This window comes from Helianthus annuus, chromosome 14, assembly GCF_002127325.2.
Source record: "Helianthus annuus cultivar XRQ/B chromosome 14, HanXRQr2.0-SUNRISE, whole genome shotgun sequence".
Classification (NCBI taxonomy): Eukaryota; Viridiplantae; Streptophyta; class Magnoliopsida; order Asterales; family Asteraceae; genus Helianthus; species Helianthus annuus.
The window spans coordinates 111,463,973-111,486,227 of record NC_035446.2 but is presented as its reverse complement, the minus strand read 5'-3'; the positions used below and the strand labels follow the sequence as shown (position 1 = coordinate 111,486,227).

At 32.7% G+C, this 22,255-nt stretch overlaps 3 protein-coding genes and 2 long non-coding RNA genes across 5 annotated transcripts; all 5 read left to right on the top strand.

The window, feature by feature from the left end:
• The first annotated feature begins 3,146 nt into the window (after positions 1-3,146).
• On the top strand, positions 3,147-4,028 carry LOC118486304. The gene is made up of 3 exons (XR_004878361.1): positions 3,147-3,313; positions 3,552-3,858; positions 3,932-4,028. It is a non-coding gene; the product is annotated as an uncharacterized LOC118486304 (long non-coding RNA).
• Positions 4,029-6,638: 2,610 nt separating this feature from the next.
• On the top strand, positions 6,639-7,451 carry LOC118486303. Its single transcript, XR_004878360.1, has 3 exons — positions 6,639-6,780; positions 6,867-6,936; positions 7,041-7,451. It is a non-coding gene; the product is annotated as an uncharacterized LOC118486303 (long non-coding RNA).
• A 103-nt stretch (positions 7,452-7,554) lies between these two features.
• Positions 7,555-8,562, top strand: LOC110907142 (F-box/kelch-repeat protein At3g17530). The gene has a single exon (XM_022152165.1). The coding sequence runs from the start codon at positions 7,555-7,557 to the stop codon at positions 8,560-8,562; it is 1,008 nt and encodes a 335-aa protein (XP_022007857.1).
• A 2,609-nt stretch (positions 8,563-11,171) lies between these two features.
• LOC110907143 lies at positions 11,172-12,416 on the top strand. Its single transcript, XM_022152167.1, has one exon. The coding sequence runs from the start codon at positions 11,172-11,174 to the stop codon at positions 12,414-12,416; it is 1,245 nt and encodes a 414-aa protein (XP_022007859.1).
• Positions 12,417-12,423: 7 nt separating this feature from the next.
• On the top strand, positions 12,424-13,779 carry LOC110907144 (ATP-dependent DNA helicase PIF1-like). Its single transcript, XM_022152168.1, has one exon. The coding sequence runs from the start codon at positions 12,424-12,426 to the stop codon at positions 13,777-13,779; it is 1,356 nt and encodes a 451-aa protein (XP_022007860.1).
• Positions 13,780-22,255: the final 8,476 nt, after the last annotated feature.

Genomic DNA, 22,255 nt, shown 5'->3' with positions numbered 1-22,255 from the left:
TTAATGCCACATGGCATTCTTTTATAATAAAAGATTTCACTAAAAGTCCATATGGCAATTTATCATATTACCTCAAACATAATAAATAATAAGTAAATTAATATAAAGATTATTAAATGATTGAATTTAATATATATATATATATCTATACTACTTTAATAAGGATATTAGAAGGACAAGATGGTAATTGAACAAGGTGTTGAAAAAACACTGAATGCACAATGTACAACTGTTAAGGCACAAGAAAACACAAACCCTTTTACCCTTTACAAGGGTATACATCGGCCGTCCATCTATACTACTTTCTCACACGGATCAACATCGGGACCGTCCATTTGACTTCACACGGATCACCATATGCTTTCTCTCTCAATGCTCACACATCTCACAAAACAACATCAGATCTTCTTCTCTCTCTTCTCTCTCTCTTTTCTCTCTTCTCGGCGATCTAGGGTTTCATGAGATCTATCACCAGATCCGTTTGAATCTATCACCAGATCCGTTTGATGAGCAGATCAAGGGTTTCATGAGATGTTCTGGCAAGGGATCCACAGATTTGAACAAGGGATCCGTTTTATCTGGCAAGGGATCCACAGATTTGAACAAGGGATCCGTTTGATGTTCTGATAAGTTGCTTTATCTTTAATCTTGATGTAGATTTGTTAGTAGATATCTTACCATGTTCTTCTGTGATTGTTACTTTTCAGGTGAAGCGGTTGACGGATGTTCGAAGGACGAAATCTGAGGTTTACGAAGGATTTTTTCATGTGTTTTGTGATGAATCGACTCAGGTTAGGTTCTAAATGTTGATTTATCTTTAATCTTGATGTAGATTTGTTAGTAGATATCTTACCATGTTCTTTTGTGATTATTACTTTTCAGGTGAAGCGGTTGACGGATGTTCGAAGGACGAAATCTGAGGTTTACGAAGGAGTTTAGCATGTTTTTTGTGATGAATCGACTCAGGTTAGGTTCTAAATGTTGATTTATCTTTAATCTTGATGTAGATTTGTTAGTAGATGCGGTTATTTCAAATTAGGTTGAAAGTCTTGTGATATTTGAATTTGTATTTTTGGTGATGATAGTTAGATTAATTTCAGATATGACATAGTGAAAGGATAAATTGTTTTTGTAGTTTTGATTTTACTGTGTTCTGTTATATTTTGATCTTTTCCTTCATTTTTGGGACTGATAAGTGTCATGGTTGTGTGATAATTATGATATTTAGGTCATTTAGATATGGAATTGTGAAAAGATAGATTGTTATGTATTTTTGATTTTGGTTTGTTCTGTGGGATGTTCGATGAGCAGATCTAGGGTTTCATGAGATGTATCACCAGCTTTATCTGGCAAGGGATCCACAGATTTGAACAAGGGATCCGTTTGATGTTCTGATAAGTTGCAATGAGTGTTATATATCTTACCATGTTCTTTTGTGATTCTCATCTTTAATCTTGATGTAGATTTGTTAGTAGATGCGGTTATTTCAAATTAGGTTGAAAGTCTTGTGATATTTGAATTTGTATTTTTGGTGATGATAGTTAGATTAATTTCAGATATGACATAGTGAAAGGATAAATTGTTTTTGTAGTTTTGATTTTACTGTGTTCTGTTATATTTTGATCTTTTCCTTCATTTTTGGGACTGATAAGTGTCATGGTTGTGTGATAATTATGATATTTAGGTCATTTAGATATGGAATTGTGAAAAGATAGATTGTTATGTATTTTTGATTTTGGTTTGTTCTGTGGGATGTTCGATGAGCAGATCTAGGGTTTCATGAGATGTATCACCAGCTTTATCTGGCAAGGGATCCACAGATTTGAACAAGGGATCCGTTTGATGTTCTGATAAGTTGCAATGAGTGTTATATATCTTACCATGTTCTTTTGTGATTCTTATCTTTAATCTTGATGTAGATTTGTTAGTAGATGCGGTTATTTCAAATTAGGTTGAAAGTCTTGTGATATTTGAATTTGTATTTTTGGTGATGATAGTTAGATTAATTTCAGATATGACATAGTGAAAGGATAAATTGTTTTTGTAGTTTTGATTTTACTGTGTTCTGTTATATTTTGATCTTTTCCTTCATTTTTGGGACTGATAAGTGTCATGGTTGTGTGATAATTATGATATTTAGGTCATTTAGATATGGAATTGTGAAAAGATAGATTGTTATGTATTTTTGATTTTGGTTTGTTCTGTGGGATGTTCGATGAGCAGATCTAGGGTTTCATGAGATGTATCACCAGCTTTATCTGGCAAGGGATCCACAGATTTGAACAAGGGATCCGTTTGATGTTCTGATAAGTTGCAATGAGTGTTATATATCTTACCATGTTCTTTTGTGATTCTTACTTTTCAGGTGAAGCGGTTGACGGATGTTCGAAGGACGAAATCTGAGGTTTACGAAGGATTTTCGCATGTGTTTTGTGATGAATCGACTCAGGTATGTCACTCGCAACTCGCAAGGAAACCTTTTTTTAGGATCTGAATTTAATTAGTTATACCTTTGGTTAACGACTGTCACGATCACTATTATTACAGAACAAGCTCACTCCGATCTTCTGGCTGCCGGAGAAAGTGTATCTGCTTGGAGAGTCTCGGAATTGGCTTTGGCGACGCTGAACGCTGCTTCATTCGAATCGATGGGGGCTTCATATGCAGAATGTTCCCTCACTTAGTGGTCTCATGCTCACTCAAGCAGAGGTAAAGTAAAGTTTATCATCATTCATCAATTTTCTTTTCTTTTTTGTTTATAATAAAGGTTTTTATATTTGCAACTTGACAAAATGTGATTTATATTAAATTTATTTTAAGTTAATAGTGTACTGGTTATAACTAATATCAAATCTTTACTAATACTTGATTTCTTTTTATGATGGTTGACTTTGCGAGAACTAACGGAGCATTAGTGTCAAGAATGGGCTGAGATTCGAATTCAGTCGGTTTTACGCTCTTTTTTGGTAATTTCTAAGCCTTGAATATTAATTTTTAACATGCTATGCTACTGAGAGAATATAAACTTGACTATATTCTCTGTTTTTTGATCAGAGGTAAAGTAAAGTTTATCATCATTCATCAATTTTCTTTTCTTTTTTGTTTATAATAAAGGTTTTTATATTTGCAACTTGACAAAATGTGATTTATATTAAATTTATTTTAAGTTAATAGTGTACTGGTTATAACTAATATCAAATCTTTACTAATACTTGATTTCTTTTTATGATGGTTGACTTTGCGAGAACTAACGGAGCATTAGTGTCAAGAATGGGCTGAGATTCGAATTCAGTCGGTTTTTCGCTCTTTTTTGGTAATTTCTAAGCCTTGAATATTAATTTTTAACATGCTATGCTACTGAGAGAATATAAACTTCACTATATTCTCTGTTTTTTGATGTGTTTTGTTATTTTTATGCTTTTTGTTTTTTAACTGATCTTAACCCATTTGACTTATGCTACAGAAAAAAAGGGATCAAGATCGGGACCGTCCATTTGACTTCACACGGATCACCATCTGCTTTCTCTCAACCCATTTGACTTATGCTACAGACAAAAAGGGATCAAGATCGGGACCGTCCATTTGACTTCACACGGATCACCATCTGCTTTCTCTCTCAATGCTCACACATCTGACAAAAAGGGATGCCAAAAGCAGGGAAGTACAATCTACAGGAAAAAGCAACACTTTACTTTTGTGTGAAAGACAGCTTGCTTGCTGCAGTCTCTATAATATATCAACACTCTTCCATACACTGTTTGAAAGACAGCACTGCTTCCTTCAGTCTCTATAAATAATCCAGAGATATCTACACTCTACTCACACTTTACAAACTCTCAACTACACTCAACTGAAATTGTAAGTTTATCTCAGTTGAATAATCCTACTTTCAAAACATCAACTTAACAACTTCTATTTACTTCGATTTCAGAATATATCAACTCTTTGCATTCGGATCTTGCGTTGTTTCTCGGCTCTCACATCAAGGTTTTAAAATTTTTGTCGGCTTTTCACATCTCCCTCTTGCAATGTTGTAAGTTCTTTCAAATATGACATAGTGAACGGATAAATTGTTTTTGTGGTTTTTATTTTACTTTGTTCTGTTATATTTTGATCTTTTCCTTCATTGTTGGGACTGATATGTGTCATGGTTTTGTGATACTTATTATATTTAGGTCATTTTTGGGGATGATAAGTGTTGTAGTTCAAAGAAAATTATGATAGTTAGGTCAATTTTAGATATGGAATAGTGAAAAGATAGATTGTTATGTACTTTTTATTTTAGTTTGTTCTGTGGGATGTTTTGATATACTTTTTCATTTTTCGGGATAGTGAACGGATAAATTGTTTTTGTGGTTTTTATTTTACTTTGTTCTGTTATATTTTGATCTTTTCCTTCATTGTTGGGACTGATATGTGTCATGGTTTTGTGATACTTATTATATTTAGGTCATTTTTGGGGATGATAAGTGTTGTAGTTCAAAGAAAATTATGATAGTTAGGTCAATTTTAGATATGGAATAGTGAAAAGATAGATTGTTATGTACTTTTTATTTTAGTTTGTTCTGTGGGATGTTTTGATATACTTTTTCATTTTTCGGGATAGTGAAAGGATAAATTGTTTTTGTAGTTTTGATTTTACTTTGTTCTGTTATATTTTGATCTTTTCCTTCATTTTTGGGACTGATATGTGTCATGGTTTTGTGATACTTATTATATTTAGGTCATTTTTGGGGATGATAAGTGTTGTAGTTCAATGAAAATTATGATAGTTAGGTCAATTTTAGATATGGAATAGTGAAAAGATAAATTGTTATGTACTTTTTATTTTAGTTTGTTCTGTGGGATGTTTTGATATATTTTTTCATTTACTTAGTTCTGTTATGTGTCATGGTTTTGTGATATGTGTACTTAGTTCTGTTATGGAATAGTGAAAAGATAAATTGTTATGTACTTAGTTCTTTTCCTTCATTTTTGGGACTGATATGTGTCATGGTTTTTTGATAATTATGATATTTAGGTTCATTTACTTAGTTCTGTTATATTTTGATCTTTTCCTTCATCATTGCAGGATTTTTTTTTAAAACAGTACTGTATTCAAAGCAAAATAAAACGCCGTATTCACAAAACAATACTGTATTCACAAAGCTGTATTCAAAACAATACTGTATTTAAAACAATATTGTATTCACAAAGCTGATTGTTATAGTTATTATGTATATGTGTAAATTATAGTAAATTGTTTTTGTAGTTTTGATTTTACTTTGTTCTGTTATATTTTGATCTTTTCCTTCATTTTTGGGACTGATATGTGTCATGGTTTTGTGATAATTATGATCTTTTCATTCATTTACTTTGTTCTGTTATATTTTGATCTTTTCCTTCATCATTACAGGAATTTTTTTTAAAACAATACTGTATTCAAAACAAAATAAAACGCCGTATTCACAAAACAATACTGTATTCACAAAGCTGTATTCAAAACAATACTGTATATTCAAAACAATACTGTATTCAAAACAATACTGTGTTCAAAACAATACTGTATTCAAAAAAATACTGTATTCACAAAGCTGATTGTTATAGTAATTATGTGTATTTTTCAGTTTACAAATCACTCCAAACACATATCAATTGAGAGGTATGGGCGGTGGTTATCCAATTCCCGTTGAATCACTAGGATCAACAAACTATTTAAACCTTCCTGATTCAAACCCTCTAACTTCAAACCCACCTCCGGTGTCAACCCCACCTCCGGTTTTAACCCCACCTTCGGTTTCAACCCCACCTCCATTGTCAAACCCTGAATATGATGATCCATTTGGTTGGACGGATGAAGAGTTGAATTGGGCGTATGACTATACCTTCGCTCAACTACAATTTGGTGGACTACAAATTGAGGGGTGCCATCGTCCGTTGCCAAACACTCCTATACTTCCTATGCATCCTCCACCTTCAAACCCCCCTTATGTGGAAAACTACAGTCAAACACAAGAACTACCGACCTGGGCTGAAGGGTACGAAACTGACCCTGGGGCGGTTTACGAACCACCATTGGATGAAAAAATGGTTTGGGAACCTTAGAACAACTTTTATGATGACTGTAGTTTTTTTTTTCTCGAATTAGTTTGAATCTTAATTATGTAACTTTTAATTATGTATTAGTTTAAATTTAAATTTGTTGCTGTTTAATTTTAATCATGTTTTAGTTTAAATTTTATTTCTGGAGTTTTTATTTTTTTAGTTAACTAATATTGAACACTTAATAGGATATGTCTGATCATTTTTCCGTTGAAGAATTTTCATCATTGACAAATGATAGAGCATGGTATAATATAATCTTTGTTAAGGTGGAGTTTATTTGGCATGACGTCGATGGAAAGAGATTAGTGGTTATATTTCTTGATCAACACGTAAGAACATTATTTTAATTTACTTTGTGTTATATAAGCGTTTTTCCACCACTAAATTTCTTTTCATTTTAGAGACAAAAAATTGTTGCGTTCGTCCCACAAAATTTGATACACAAATATAATGACGCGTCATTGATGGGTGGTTTTTTTTCGTTGAATCATTTCCAAATTGAGAATCTCAACTATCTTGAGTGCCCAAAGTACCAGAATTACGTGTTAGTTTGGTCCGAGAAGAAAATTGTCATCAATGAATATACAAAGCTTTCTTCACTTACGCTTACGATTCCAAGGGGTGCTTCTTTATATCCATTGGTCCCTTCCATTATAGAATTGAAGCATGACAGGAGACCTCAAATGGATATTGTTGGTACATATTAATTCTCTATCTATAATTTTTATTAAATATATAAAACTTTACATATGGTCTATACGATTTAACTGATTTGGTTTTAGATGTGGTTGGGAGAATAATAGAAGGCAAACGTGATCGATGTTGTTTTGAACTTTCTCTTCAAGATAAGACGTACGTTATTATTTATTATTAACATATTACAAACATAATATTTACGTTATATGTAAGAAAATATTATTATTAGAAGAACTTTAACCCAAAATCGTAATATACAGTGGTCACACAATACAATTGTTTTTGTCTGCCCTGAAGCCTTCCGATGTGATACGTTCCATTCGAGCCGTGCAACAAAGGTCCATCATATATGTATCACGTCTCAAGTTGGTTCATCTACCAGATAGTATGTTATGCTTTACACATGAACATTCTAATAATTAGTTAGATCTAATGGCTCATGTAGTTTAATAAAAGTTATATTTTATTTGTTATTTCAGTTAATATTTTGAAGTCTACGGAGTTGAGTACGATTACGTACGAACCGGATATGGTCGAGGCACGGGATATGTAAATTATGGATCGTTATCCAATTTGTGTTTAAGTTAGAAACATTTGGTGTTGTTATTTGTTTAGTTGTTGAATATTAAAGTCTCTCTTGGTGTTTCGTGTTTTGCTTTTTGTTTCCCTCATATTGATGTAATTGTAGAAATATTTATAATCTATCACCAAGGTATAATCTTCTTAGATTGGACAACTAAATAATCATTATCTGTATTAAACGAAGGTATAACCATGGCTGACCTTCCTACTCATACAATCGTGTTTGAGATATTAACGAGGCTGCCAGCAAAGGATGTAGGTCGTTCTAAGAGTGTATGTAAGCAATGGTATGCGTTATTGTCAACACAAGATTTCGTAAAGATACATTGTTCTCGCTCAGTAGTTTCATCTAACCAGAGAGTTCTACTAATTGACGACCTAACGTGTTCTGTTCGTCCAATCATCTCTAATAACAATGACTATGGTCCAAGCTCAACAGTTACATTTCCATTCCATCACCAAAATAATGATGTCTCAATACTTTCACATTTGAACGGATTGTTGTGTGTTTGCTTGAATCATACATACGAGCTGCTTCTTTGGAATCCAACAACTACTGCTTTCAAGCGTTTGTCAACCCCTGATTCTCATGGATTCTATATAAATAACCTTGATGCCATTGGTTTGTACGTTGACGCTGACGATGATTACAAGGTCTTGCATATAAAGCGTAGGAGTGGTGTACTTGGTGTCTATGTTTATTCTAGGGAAGTAGACTCTTGGAGAAATATTCCTTTCATAACAAGACAAGAGTACCTAAGCCCTCATTTCAATTGGTCAGCTGGCACATTTTGTGGTGGTACTCTATATTTCACTGTTTGCGAATGTTGGATTGGAGGTACGAATGTGGTGATTTGTTTTGATGTTAATTCGGAGCAGTTCAAGGAGATAAGCTTTCCACCCGTTCCTTCTAATGGAATGGTTCAAGGTGTTTTAGTTAATGTAAAAAATGTGCTTCACATGTTTGCTAGCACTGGCATGTTTGAGATGACAATTGACCTATGGACACTACAAGGGGATTACTGGATTAAGGTCTTATCATGTCCTCCGATCCCCCCGATATCATTGTCATTGTGGTGCGATATAACACATTATGTGACAAATGGTAATTGGTTTGTGATGACTAAATTAGGGAAGTTGTTTACAATTGAAATGGATATGAAGCCCTTCGAATGTTTTTATCCCGTTTCTTGGTTTTGAGGTTTTAAGGGTGCGGTGTTTGTGCAGACCATTGTTTCACCAAGTATTTAGATTGGCTTTCACTTAATGTTATCATTATGTATGTCAATGTTTTAAGGATTTGTGTTTTTTTTTTCTCTAAGTCATGATATTCCGTTTAAGTCATGTATTTTAATGTTATCATTATGTATTTCAATGTTATCCTTCGGTTTGTTTTTCTCTAAGTTATGTGTTGGAATGTTGTTATGATTTGAGAATTTCATCATCTATGATAACTCTCTTTTATTTAATTTGCAAGGTATTTGTCATTTTTTCAATTTACAATGACTAATGGACTCTCAAACCCTCGAAATCATGCTTCTAGCTCGAGTGCATCTACTAAAGCTGAAAAACGAAAAGAGTATCAAAAAAGATACTATGCTGCACGCAAAGAAAATAACAAAGTATCTAAATTTGGGAGTGGTGATGCCCCCCAAAGTGCTTCATCAATATCTTTAATGAATAATAGGTCAACAGAAAGGACACCGTTAAGAAGTTTACAAACTAATATTACTCAATTTCTACAAACAACAAATGAGAACGCCTCAAGTGTTTCTACTACAAAATGCAAGGAGTACAATGAAGGATGTTCTAATACACCAAACGATAATGGAATGCGTATTTCAAATGGCAGTCAAGTCAACCAAACCCCGATAGATGATGTAATTGACGTAGTCAGGCATAGAACATCACGAGGTTTCTATTTATTTAACAAAGATTTCTTTTTCGAACTTGACATCTTTTACAACCTTCATTACTTAATACACCAATTTTTTTAGGTATTCAAATTCATCCGCGTACTTTATTACCCCAATTTGCTGAAGTAGTTGATCAACCTTCCCTCCAACATGGGAGCGTAGAAGATGATCCTTATAATTTTGTTTACAATGGTGTACCTGGAGAGCATCGTGTTTTAAAGGAACGAGCCGCATGTCCTAATTGTGGAGCAAAACGATTTCAATTTGAATTTGATACCTTTTGTTGTATGAGTGGGAAAACCGTGTTAGCAAACTTAGAAATTCCAGAGGAATTGTACCGACTTTTCACGTCTCAAGATGAAATTGGAGATTTGTTTAGGCAAAACATCCGTGCTTATAACACCAATTTTTCTTTTGCCTCAATGGGTGTGACATTGGATGATACATTGAACAATATGAGAGACGGCGTATATACTTTTCGTGCACATAAAGGAATATATCACAGAATCGACCAATTAGTTCCGAGGGATGGGACTCCTAGGTACTTGCAGTTGTATTTTTACGATCCTGATACTGAGTTAGATCACAGACTCCGATGGCCAAATCTTGATCGGCGTATTACTCAGATTTTAACACGCGTTCTTTCTACAAACCCATATGTCGATACATTTAGAAGACTTGCGGAACTAGGACCTCTGGACAACTATAGAGTCACTTTGAATACTTCGGTTGAACTTGACCAAAGGGTGTACAACCGACCAACGACATCGGAGGTATATATAATATATTATATTAATTGCAATTATTTAATATAATTGCTTATTTTACTTACTTATAGTTCACAATTATATAGGTTGCTGGTATTTGGGTTGAAGGTAATGACAATATCACTTCGTATAAACGAAGTATTGTAGTGTACTGTAGGTCTGAATATAGACAAACTATTCAGCCGTACTTCAGTTGTTACGATCCATTGTCGTATCCTTTATTTTTTCCTAATGGTGAGTCGGGTTGGCATGCTAACATACCACGTCAAGGAGTATCAATCAATGAGGTTCGCAACAATGACAACATCGAAGGAGAAATGGAAGGTACCAACAATTTGTTATCCTTTTTAAGTGAAGATCATAAAAATAGCGTAATGCGTTTTATTTTTATTAACTGTTTGTTTTTAATACATCTTCATCGTTCAGAGGCTAACACACGAAGTGGTAGAACAACCGTGGCTATGCGAGAGTACTACTGTTACAAGTTCCAGATTCGATCTACCGATAATCTGCTTTTGTTCGGTGGTAGGCTGCTACAGCAGTTTGTGGTTGATGTTTACATCAAAATTGAGACGTCACGCTTAGAATTTTGTGAGAGAAACCAGGAAAAAATTCGAGCCTAATTGTACCAAGGTATTGTGGATTGCGTCAATACTGGCGAGGTTCATGCAAACAGAGTCGGGAAAAGAATTGTGTTGCCTGCATCTTTCATCGGGGGGCCTCGCGACATGCGACGTCGGTTTCTAGATGCGATGACGTTAGTTCAAGACGACGGCAAGCCTGATGTATTCCTTACAATGACATGTAATCCTAAGTGGCCTGAGATATGTGATAACTTACATGTTGGTCAAACTGCTACAGATCGTCCAGACCTTGTTTCAAGAGTGTTCCGGGCTAAATTAGAAGATCTTAAGGATCAACTCTTCAAGAAACATGTCCTCGGGGAAGTTAAGTCATACGTCTATGTCATTGAATTTCAAAAGCGGGGTTTGCCGCACGCACATTTTCTCCTAATCATGTACCCGCAACACAAGATCAATAACGCGGACCATTATGATAAGGTTGTGTGTGCTGAAATTCCTAACAAACTACACATCCCAGATTGCATGAGATGGTTGTCAAGCACATGATTCACGGTCCTTGCGGCAATTTACGATCAAGCAGTCCTTGTATGCAGGGTGATCCTAAAATTTGTCGTTTTCACTATCCTAGACAATTTAACGAACAGACGACACAAGGAGAAGATTCGTATCCGTTGTATCGAAGGAGAGACACCGGGATAGAAGTGGACCTACGAGGACAAACACTTGATAATAGATGGGTGGTCCCATATAACCCAAGGCTTTTGATGATGTTTAACTGCCACATGAATGTTGAAGTTTGCTCAAGTATAAAATCTGTGAAATATCTTTTCAAGTATGTTTATAAAGGACATGACAAACAGGTTATTCAAGTCGATCAAAGTGAGCCAGGGGTTGTTATTAATGAGATAAAAAGATTTCAAGATGCACGCTACATATCGCCCCCAGAGGCTATGTGGCGAATTTTTTCCTTCTCTCTTTCTCAAATCTTTCCTGCTGTTCTAGCCTTACAACTTCATCTCCCAAATAATCAGATGGTTAGATTTAGAGATGATGACTTGATGCCTAATATTGTTGATAGGGAAAGGGATAAGAGAACCATGCTAACAGCATTTTTTGATCAGAATAGAAACGATGAAACAGCAAGGGTACATTTGTATAAAGATTTTCCAAAACACTATACTTGGAATGGAAGCACACGCCGTTGGAGTCGTCGTTTCGGTAAAAAACAAAGAGGTCGTATCGTTTCCGCTAATCCAGCCGAAGGAGAAAGGTACTACTTACGCCTACTTTTGTCAAATGTCAGAGGGCCTACTTCTTTCGAACATCTTTGCACAGTTAATGGTCAACGGTGTGCGACATTTCGGAAAGCAGCTCTTGAGTTAGGCTTAATAGAAGACGATGAATATCTATCACAATGTCTCGAAGAAGCCTCTACGTTTCAGTTTCCCAATGCTCTTAGAAGGTTATTTGCGACCATAATGATTTTTTGCCAACCTGGAGATGTTCGAAAGTTATGGAATGACCACTTTGATTCACTATCTGAAGATCATCGGTTACACTGTCAAAGTATAGAACGAGTTCAAAATATGGTTCTTACCGAAATAAGTGTCTTGGTACAATCCATGGGTAAAAATTTCAATGAATTCGACCTTCCTAAGATAACTGACGATGTTAACTTACAAGATGCAGGTTATCGTGAGTTACAAGAAGAGTATGGGATTGTTTTGGAACCTGAACACTTGAGTGCCAAACATTCACTTAATCCGGACCAAAAAAAATGTGTTTGATGAGATCATGATGCATGTTGATAATGATCTTCCAGGCGTGTTCTTTATTGATGGTCCAGGTGGAACTGGAAAAACATTTTTGTACATTGCCTTGCTTGCTGAAATTCGGTCACGTGGTCTTATTGCTCTCGCAACAGCTTCATCAGGTGCAGCGGCTAATAATATGCCAGGAGGTAGAACGGCTCACTCGAGATTCAAGATTCCTCTTAATCTTGAAAATAATTCAATGTGCAATATTAAAAAACAGAGTGGGGCCGCTAAACTGATTCGCTCTGCCAAAATAATCATATGGGATGAAGCGTCGATGGCTAAACGACAAGCGATAGAGGCAGTCGATCGTACATTCCAAGACATTATAGGTGTTAGTCTCCCATTTGGTGGAAAGATAATGGTTATGGGAGGTGACTTCAGACAGGTGTTGCCGGTTATCAAACGTGGCACTCGAGCACAGATTGTAGACTCCAGCGTACGAATGTCACCTCTTTGGTCTTTGACTAAGAAGATGCGGTTGACCATAAATATGAGAGCGCTGAAAGATCCATGGTTTTCTAAATTTCTTTTAAGAGTCGGCGATGGAACTGAAGAACCAATCGAAGGAAACTATATCCGCATACCCGATGACATGACAATTCAGTGCAACAACAAAGAAAACGCTATAAAAGAATTGATCCATGCCATCTTTCCATCAATTGAAGATAATGTATATTCTTCAGATTATATAATCTCTAGAGCAATATTGTCCACTAAAAATGATAGTGTTGACGAGATTAATAATCAAATGATTGAAATTTTTCAAGGGGAGGAAAAAGTTTATTACAGTTTTGATGAAGCTGAAGACGATCAGCGCAACTTCTATCCGGTCGAGTTCTTAAATTCGCTAAATGTTAGTGGATTGCCGCCTCATAAGCTTCATTTAAAAATTGGATGCCCAATAATATTGTTACGTAATATCGATCCATTACATGGCCTGTGTAATGGCACGCGGTTGATATGTAAGGGTTTCATGCGAAATGTTATTGATGCGGAAATTGCAGTTGGTCAACATGCCGGAAAAAGAGTTTTTTTGCCAAGAATCCCTCTAACCCTTTCTGAAGATGACATGTTCCCATTCAAGCTGAAAAGAAAACAATTTCCAATTCGACTTAGCTTTTCCATGACGATTAATAAAGCTCAAGGTCAAACAATTCCGAACGTTGGTATTTATCTACCGGATTCTGTATTTTCACATGGACAACTTTATGTCGCGTTATCAAGAGGGATTTCAAGACAAAGTACGAAGGTGTTGGTACATCTCGCCAAAGAATTCAAACAACGCGGAGTTTACACATCAAATGTTGTCTACCAGGAAGTGTTGCGTGATTAATTAATCGCATCCTTATCAAAAAGAAGGTAAGTTAGTAGATGTTGTGACTTATTTGCTTCCAGAAATTACCTTTTAATTACTATTTTAAATCACTGTAAGTGTCTAACATTTTTTTTATGTGTTGAAATCTGGTACAGTAGAGGAGAAGATGCAAGAAAGTCATAAGCGAACGGATGTATTGGTAAAACAGGAAGAGATACAAGAGACTCCCCACATTTTGTTTTTATTGTTTTGTCCAGCTACTTGACGATTTTGAACTCTTCTTGTTTTTAATTACATCTACTTCCTTGTTTTGTACTCTTCTTGTAGAAGATCACCAAAGAATCGATAAACTAACAGAAAAACCAGTGCCATCATATCACGAATAAGAAAACTAACTTAAGTACTATACAATATATCACGAGACGACGGATAAACTAACGGTAAACAATTATACTATTGTAAATTGCCACTCCCGCCGCATCGCGCGGGTACGTGACTAGTATATATATATATATATATATATATATATATATATATATTAAAATAATCTTACATTTATGATTATATCTCTTCAATATTCTTAATTCTTAATATTAGTTATCTATTTACCTATACTTTAATATAATATCTCTATTTTAATAACTAAAATTATACTTATCAAAAGAAGATGAGATAACCAAAAATATGTAAATCCATCACTATTTGATGTAACATAAAATTTCAAACCTATGTTTATAATTTGTTATTATCATTTTCACAAATGTTAAACATATATACAAACTATATATATAATCTTAGATAATAAACTAATTCCATTCCATCTTCTATTTGATAACACTTTTTAAAATAACAAAATATTAATTTGAAATAAAATATACAAATCTTTTTGAATTCAAAAACAAAATTCTAAACACATCATTTAAAATGAGTAATATTATATTTTTCGTTAACTTTGTATGTATAGTTTATATTAGGGTTATATGTATTCACATCAAAATTTATATTTAATATGCGTGATGCAAGAAATAATATGAAATATAAACAAATTCAAAATTTATAGTTGCTATGTCTTTCAAACACAACAAACCTCAACAATAACATATTTATTTTTAAAAACTCATTCAAGTTTATATAAACTCAAACACACATTTTTTTCCAAAGAACGCGATCAATTCCATGATTATCTTAAAGCCTTTCATTTTCTAATTTTCTAACCTCAAACGCATGTAACACATGGGTCTATAACCTAGTTTAATAATATTTTAGACTACTGAATTTTGATAACTATGCATTAATTTTTCTTTTTAAAATCGAGCTAAGCCGAGCCGAGCACAAGTTTAGATTTTCAGCTCGATGTCAAATCTGAGCCGAGCCAGCTTGATTTATAATCGAGCCGATCCCAAGCTTGCCTTGGCTCGACTCGACTCATGAATAGCCCAAAATAAATGTATAAAATATACTATTTAATTGAAAGGAAAGAGAAAATGTAGTTGTATTAGGGGACCTGGGCGGTCCTGTGATAAGCCCCCATCACGCGTGGAACACCAAATCACATCGCCGCCACTAGTTTTTGTAACGCGTCAATTTCATAACGCATAAAACACATCACGCGTGAAGAATTGAAGAATGTGAGGTTTATTGTTGGGTGTTGTGAGTGATGGGCATTTCCACAAAAATCCATCACAAGTGATGGAATAAACCTCGATGACGTGGCGGAACTTGATTGGATGTTGTGAGTGAGTGATGCGTGATGAGTGATGACCACCCCTACCCCCTTAGTGTAATTATATGATAGAAATAGTAGAAGGGATGTGAATGCTCTAAATTTTAATAAAAAAAAATTTAACTAATGCCATATGTCAACACCTTCATCAATTTAAATTTTTTAAAAATTTATTATTTTTGTATGTTATCCTTTTCTGTTATTGAAATTTACATCTGTTATTTTTTTAATAAGAAAAATTAAATATTATAAATTACATCTTAAGAAATATATAACTTTTAAAATATGTTTTAATAATTACCAATTTACATACAAGTTTTCTATACTTTTAGAAAAACAAACAAGTGAATAAACATTTTAAAATTGACTAATCGTTATCATACTACACACAAAAGAAACATCTACATCTATATTTATCTATATAATAAAAGAAAATTACGGAGGACACGTGTAATCTATTGGAGTCATATGTTTTTTTTTGTTTTCTTGCTTCTCTCTATTCTACTTAATTATTGATACATATTTTTTTTTATTAAAGATAGTTATGATATCATTAACCAAATAAACTTAATACGAAAACAGTGACTAAAATGCCATTTCAACATTTTTTCGGTCAAACGAACTGTTGACTGACGAAAGGATGCAAAGTGTAAAAAATTGCAAACGACGAGTGTGAACGTGTCCCTAGTTTCCTTAGAGGATTGCATGTTAATTCTAAAAACATAGCAGAGAGACACATGTTGCAGTTTACTCTTTTTTTATTAAAGATAATCATTATATTATCAACCAAATGTATTTAATAGGAAACTAATTATTAATTTTTAAATAAACTTATATTTTTTGCTTAAAACTTCACAAATTTTAAAATTATGTTAGTTAAAAAAATGAAGAACAATAATGATAATCACTTTTATGAGTGGTTTCAAACAATTTTCAAATATTTAATTTGATTAGATGGTAAAAGTTATAAAAATACAATAAGTTTGATACATATTTTTTTTAATTAAAGATAGTTATGATATCATTAACCAAATAAACTTAATACGAAAAAAGTGACTAAAATGCCATTTCACTATTTTTTTACGGTCAAACGAATTGTTGACTGATGAAAGGATGCAAAGTGTAGAACATTGCAAACGACGAGTGTGAACGTGTCCATAGTTTCCTTAGAGAATTGCATGTTAATTCTAAAAACATAGCAGAGAGACGCATATTACAGTTTACTCTTTTTTATTAAAGATAATCATTATATTATCAACCAAATGTATTTAATAGGAAACTAATTATTAATTTTTAAATAAACTAATATTTTTTACTTAAAACTTCACAATGTTTAAAATTATGTTAGTTAAAAAACAAAGAACAATAATGATAATCACTTTTATGAGTGGTTTCAAACAATTTTCAAATATTTAATTTGATTAGATGGTAGAAATTATAAAAATACAATAAATTCACTAATAATAAAAAATAGGTGTTATTAAAAAAATCAAAGTTAATACCAACTAGTTTTTTTTAAGTCGCGCGTTGCGGCGAAACCGAGAAAATGATAATGTAAAATAAACGTGATTTGAAAACAAAGCATGTTGTTTAGAAAACCAAATCGTTAGAACGGTTTAGTTTATCATTGTAGCGTTTTATGATATCAAATAAATACTTTATTTTTAGTACAACTTCGTTTTTAACATAACTTATAACGGAATGTCGAGAGAAAAATCAAACACAACTACGTACTTAAGTTTTAGAAAAAGTTATAAACGTAAATTATTAAAGAAGTATCGAATTAGTTGATAAAATAATATATGTTTTAAAAAAAGAATTATTAAAAATGGTAAAGGAAATATATGGTTTTAAAAAATAAAAAATATAAAAATATGTTACTAAAAGTAAATATAATAATAAACTATTATAATATATTAAATAAAAATAATAAAAAATTATATATTATTTTAAAAATAAAGTTACTATTTATCATCCTTTGTTAACTATATATATATAATTGAAAGGAATAATTTTAAAAACTAATTGAACAACATTTATATTTTGACAATTGTATATATTAACAAATCACATTATATTTTATTCTATTAGTATAATAATACGTGAGTTTAATCAACTGTACAAACACAACCTTTTTATTACTAATTACATTTATCAACCGTGTAATACACGGGATTGTATCCTAGTTATATTATATATAAATCCTTAAGTAAGTATTATCAAAAGTTATCAATAACGAGATGGAAGCAAGCTCTGGCGACTCAGTTTGGAAGAAGAATGGAAGACGTTGGAAGAAGAATGGAAGACGTGTTATGTGAAAACTAATTTCACTAGTTATAAAAAACCGTCGCCGTGTTGCGGCGAACTTATTTTGTTATTTAGTCTGTGTTTATATGTGTTTGAAATCACTACGAGCGCGTTGCATACGGAATCGCTGAGAAGAATAAAAAGAAGATGTAGAAAAAAACACTAAACAACAACCGAAAGAAAATCAACTAAAAAAGTTGTATGGTAATGATGTTGTTCGGTAGAAACCCGTAGTCAGAGATGAGCAAATAGTAGTGGGTACCGGTACCGAATTTCCTGAACCGAAAGATCCTAAATACCAGCTCGGTACTGACGTTTGACGTTCCTGTTACCGGTTTGCTACCGGTTTTTACCTTCATATACGGATACCGTAACCGGTATTTTCGGTACCAATACCGATTCGGTATCTGTTGGCACCGAGCTCATCCCTACCCCTGAAACTAAAAACAAGTTGTACGATATCGTTGTTGTTCGTACGGTACCCGTGATCAGGGATGAGCAAATGGTACTGGGTAGTAGTACCAAATTTCTCGAACTAAAAGATTATCAAACTCAATACAGTACCGACTTTTGGCGTTTTATGTACCAGGCTGGTGTTGTAACTTAAAAAGTAAAGAAGATAACACTTATTATAATGTAAAAATAATAAAACTATAAAAAAACTGTATATAATATTATATTATATTATAATATAATTCACTGTTCAATTCATGAGCAAATAGTAATGGGTACCGGTACCGAATTTCCTGAACCGAAAGATCCTAAATACCAGTTCGGTACTGACGTTTGGCGTTCCTGGTACCGGTTTGCTACCGTTTTTTACCTTCATATACGGATACCATAACCGGTATTTTCGGTACCAATACCGATTCGGTATCTGTTGGCACCGAGCTCATCCCTACCCCTGAAACTAAAAAAAAGTTGTACGATATCGTTGTTGTTCGTACGGTACCCGTGATCAGGGATGAGCAAATGGTACTGGGTAGTAGTACCAAATTTCTCGAACTAAAAGATTATCAAACTCAATCCAGTACCGAATTTTAACGTTTTATGTACCAGGCTGGTGGTGCTGTAACTTAAAAGTAAAGAAGATAACACTTATTATAATGTAAAAATAATAAAACTATAAAAAAAACTGTATATAGTATTTTTATTATATTATAATATAATTCACTGTTCAATTCATACATTTATTAATATACTAGTTGGTGCCCCGCCCGCGTTGTGGGGCGATGACAAAATAATGAGCTAGTGTTAATAAGCTCATTGACACGGAAAACAATAAATTGAGTCAAACAATTAAAACAAAACATGTTTATAGTTTTCATAAAAGAAAACTAAAACAATGGCAATATTGTAATTTTTAACTGGGGGAAAGTTGTATTTTTTGACTGGGGTAAAATCGTAATTTGACAAAAGCTAAAGTAATGGCAGTACTGTAAATTTGAACCTGGGGCAAAATTGTAAATTTTCATTGGGGCTAATTCGGAATTTTTAACTTGGGGTAACAACGTAATATAAATTTGAACTAAGGGCACAATCATAATTTTAAGCTTGAGGCAAAAGCAGAATTTTATTTTGAACCGAGGGAAAAATCGTAATTTTGAGCTGGGGGCAAAAACATAATTTTATTTTGAACTGGGGAAAAAACCTAATTTTGAATTGAGGGTGAAATCACAATTTTTAAACGGGGAAAATCACATTTTTTAACAGAGGGCAAAATCGTAATTTTTAAGTGGGGGCAAAAACAAAATTTTATTTTGAACTGGGGGCGAAAAGGTAATTCTGAGCTGAGTGCAAAACCACAATTTTATTTTGAATGGAAGGAAAAATCGTAATTTTGAGCTGAGGACAAAAGCGTAATTTTATTTTGAGCTGGGGGCAAAAACCGTAATTTTAGAGAGGGAAAAAACGTGATTTTAGAATGGATATAAAATAATAAACTGGCTGTTCCAATGGGAGAGTGCCAGACAAAGTCATAATTTTGAATTGAGGGCAAGATCGCAATTTTGAGATGAGGACAAAAATCGTAATTTTATTTTGAGCAGGGGCAAAAACGTAATTTTAAAATGGATATAAAATATTAAACGTGTTGGTCTAATGGGAGAGTGTCAGACAGCTGCCTGACACTATTTCCCTATTTGGGTTTTGTATATGTAGGAAATAGGACAATATATATTATTAATAGAAAAATGTTTTGTATGATATAATAATGTATTCATAACTAATTCAATGTACCACCAAAGTTGATCAGGCTTGCCCCCAAACCAACTGCCAAAATTCCAACCGACCTTTAGATTGATAAATGATTACCGATATGTTGTGCCAAAAAGCAAATCGATCACTTTTTCAAGTAGTAAATTTTCAAATTTTAAAGTGGATTTGTTAGAATATAAGATTTAACTAGTATTAAGGTCCCCGCGTTGTGGTGGGGGCGTAAATTGTGTCAAGTAATAGCAATACTATATCACTGCTAGTGACCACCCACACATGAAAAAACAGGTAAAAAAAAATAAAAGGAAACAATAACACCAAACGAAAAGCATACGTAAGATTGTTGAATCATGCACATCCGTTGCGTCGTCGTGTTAATGCGAAAAAATTAGACTCAAACGTAAATCATAGAAAAGAATAACTAAGTAAACCTAGGACCCTCGCTCGTTGCGACGAACCTGCCAAACAGGGAAATAAAGACGTATTGCAATAGGCTTGTCAAATGGAAATAAAATAGACAAAAAAACATTGAACTCACACGCACATCGCAGCGTATTCACTCATAAAATGTAGAACGAAACGTATAACGAAAAATTTGAAAAATATGAAAAGTATGGGAGATCAAAGTTGTAAACAAAAAATTTTTATGAGTTTTTTTTATGGGTTAACTTGAAAAAGTTGAAAAACTTTGGGTAAAAGTAAAAAAGAAGAATGAGGTTAAAATGCAAAAAAGATGAAAACCTTTAACTAAAAGTGAAAAGGCAAAACTTTTTTTTTAAATACTCCCTATGCTTAGAATACAATTACATAAAATACCAATATGTTACTAATTTATAATATGAAAATGTTGTCCAAAGACAACTTAACTTTAAACACTATTAAGATTTTGTCGTCTATTAATATTTTCTCGATATTAATAAAACTTTTATGTGTTTACTAAAAACAATTGATAATTTTCCTAATTCATTTTATTGTATAAACGAATCATATTGAATACGTTTCACATTTAAGGTAGAGATGTGTGTAAATCATTGATACGGATTTAAGCAGTAAAACCAAAACAATTATTATATACTATAAATTAGCAACAAAATGTTGCTTTATGGTAGGAGTGTTCAAAACTATCCGTATCCAAAAATACGATCCGAATAATCCGACATCTGAATCCGAAATATCCGAAAAATTGGATATCCGAAATTCGGATATCCGAATTTTCGGATTCGGATAATGCTTTTAAAAATTTTCGGATATTTCGGATATTCAAAATATCCGAAAATCTAATTTTTATTTTTTTCGAATATCCGAAAATATCCGAAGTATCGGAAAAATATCCGAAATATCCGAAAATATCAGAAAAATATCCGAAAACTTATATTCGGATATTCGAAACTATCTGAAATATCCGGTTCTGAATATAAAAAATAATAAAAAAAATTAAATGAAAAATTGGATATTCGGATATTCGATTCACTATCCGATCGGATATCCTAAATTTCGGATACGGATTCGGATAGTGAAATCTGGTTTTCGAAAATTTCGGATATCCGGTTTTAAACACCCCTACTTTATAGAGTTACTAGGTTAGAACCCCGTGTATTACACGGGTTGAGTAAATGTATTTTTATATATCAAATAAGAAAAAGTTATATGTTTGTGAACCCGTATATTGTACGGATTAAATAAATGTAATTTTAAATATCAAATAATAAAAAAAGTTATATCGTTAAAAACCATGTGTATTACACAGATTAAATAAATGTAATTTTGTATACTAAATACTAAAAACGTCGTATTATTAAAAAACCCTTGTATAATCGAATTGAATAAATGTACCAAATAATAAAAAATTACATCATTAAAAACCCCGTATATTACACGTGTTGAATAAATCTAAAAAAGAGTTATATCTTTAAAAACCATGTGTATTACACAGATTAAATAAATGTAATTTTGTATATTAAATACTAAAAACGTTGTATCTTTAAAAAACCCGTGTATAGTTGGGTTGAAAATCTACCAAATAATAAAAAATTATATCCTTAAAAACCCCGTATATTACACGTGTTGAATAAATCTAATTTTACATAGCAAATAATAAAAAGTTATATCTTTAAAAACTTAGTGTATTACACGGGTTATATAAATGTAACTTTGTATAGTAAATAATAAAAAATTATAATCTTAAAAACCCCGTATTTTACACGAGTTGAATAAATATAATTTTGTATACCAAATAATAAAAAAGTTATA

Bases quoted from the DNA above. Each gene is read 5' to 3' on its own strand.
- LOC110907142 (XM_022152165.1), top strand. From the start codon at position 7,555: ATGGCTGACCTTCCTACTCATACAATCGTGTTTGAGATATTAACGAGG.
- LOC110907144 (XM_022152168.1), top strand. From the start codon at position 12,424: ATGATGCATGTTGATAATGATCTTCCAGGCGTGTTCTTTATTGATGGT.
- LOC110907143 (XM_022152167.1), top strand. From the start codon at position 11,172: ATGATTCACGGTCCTTGCGGCAATTTACGATCAAGCAGTCCTTGTATG.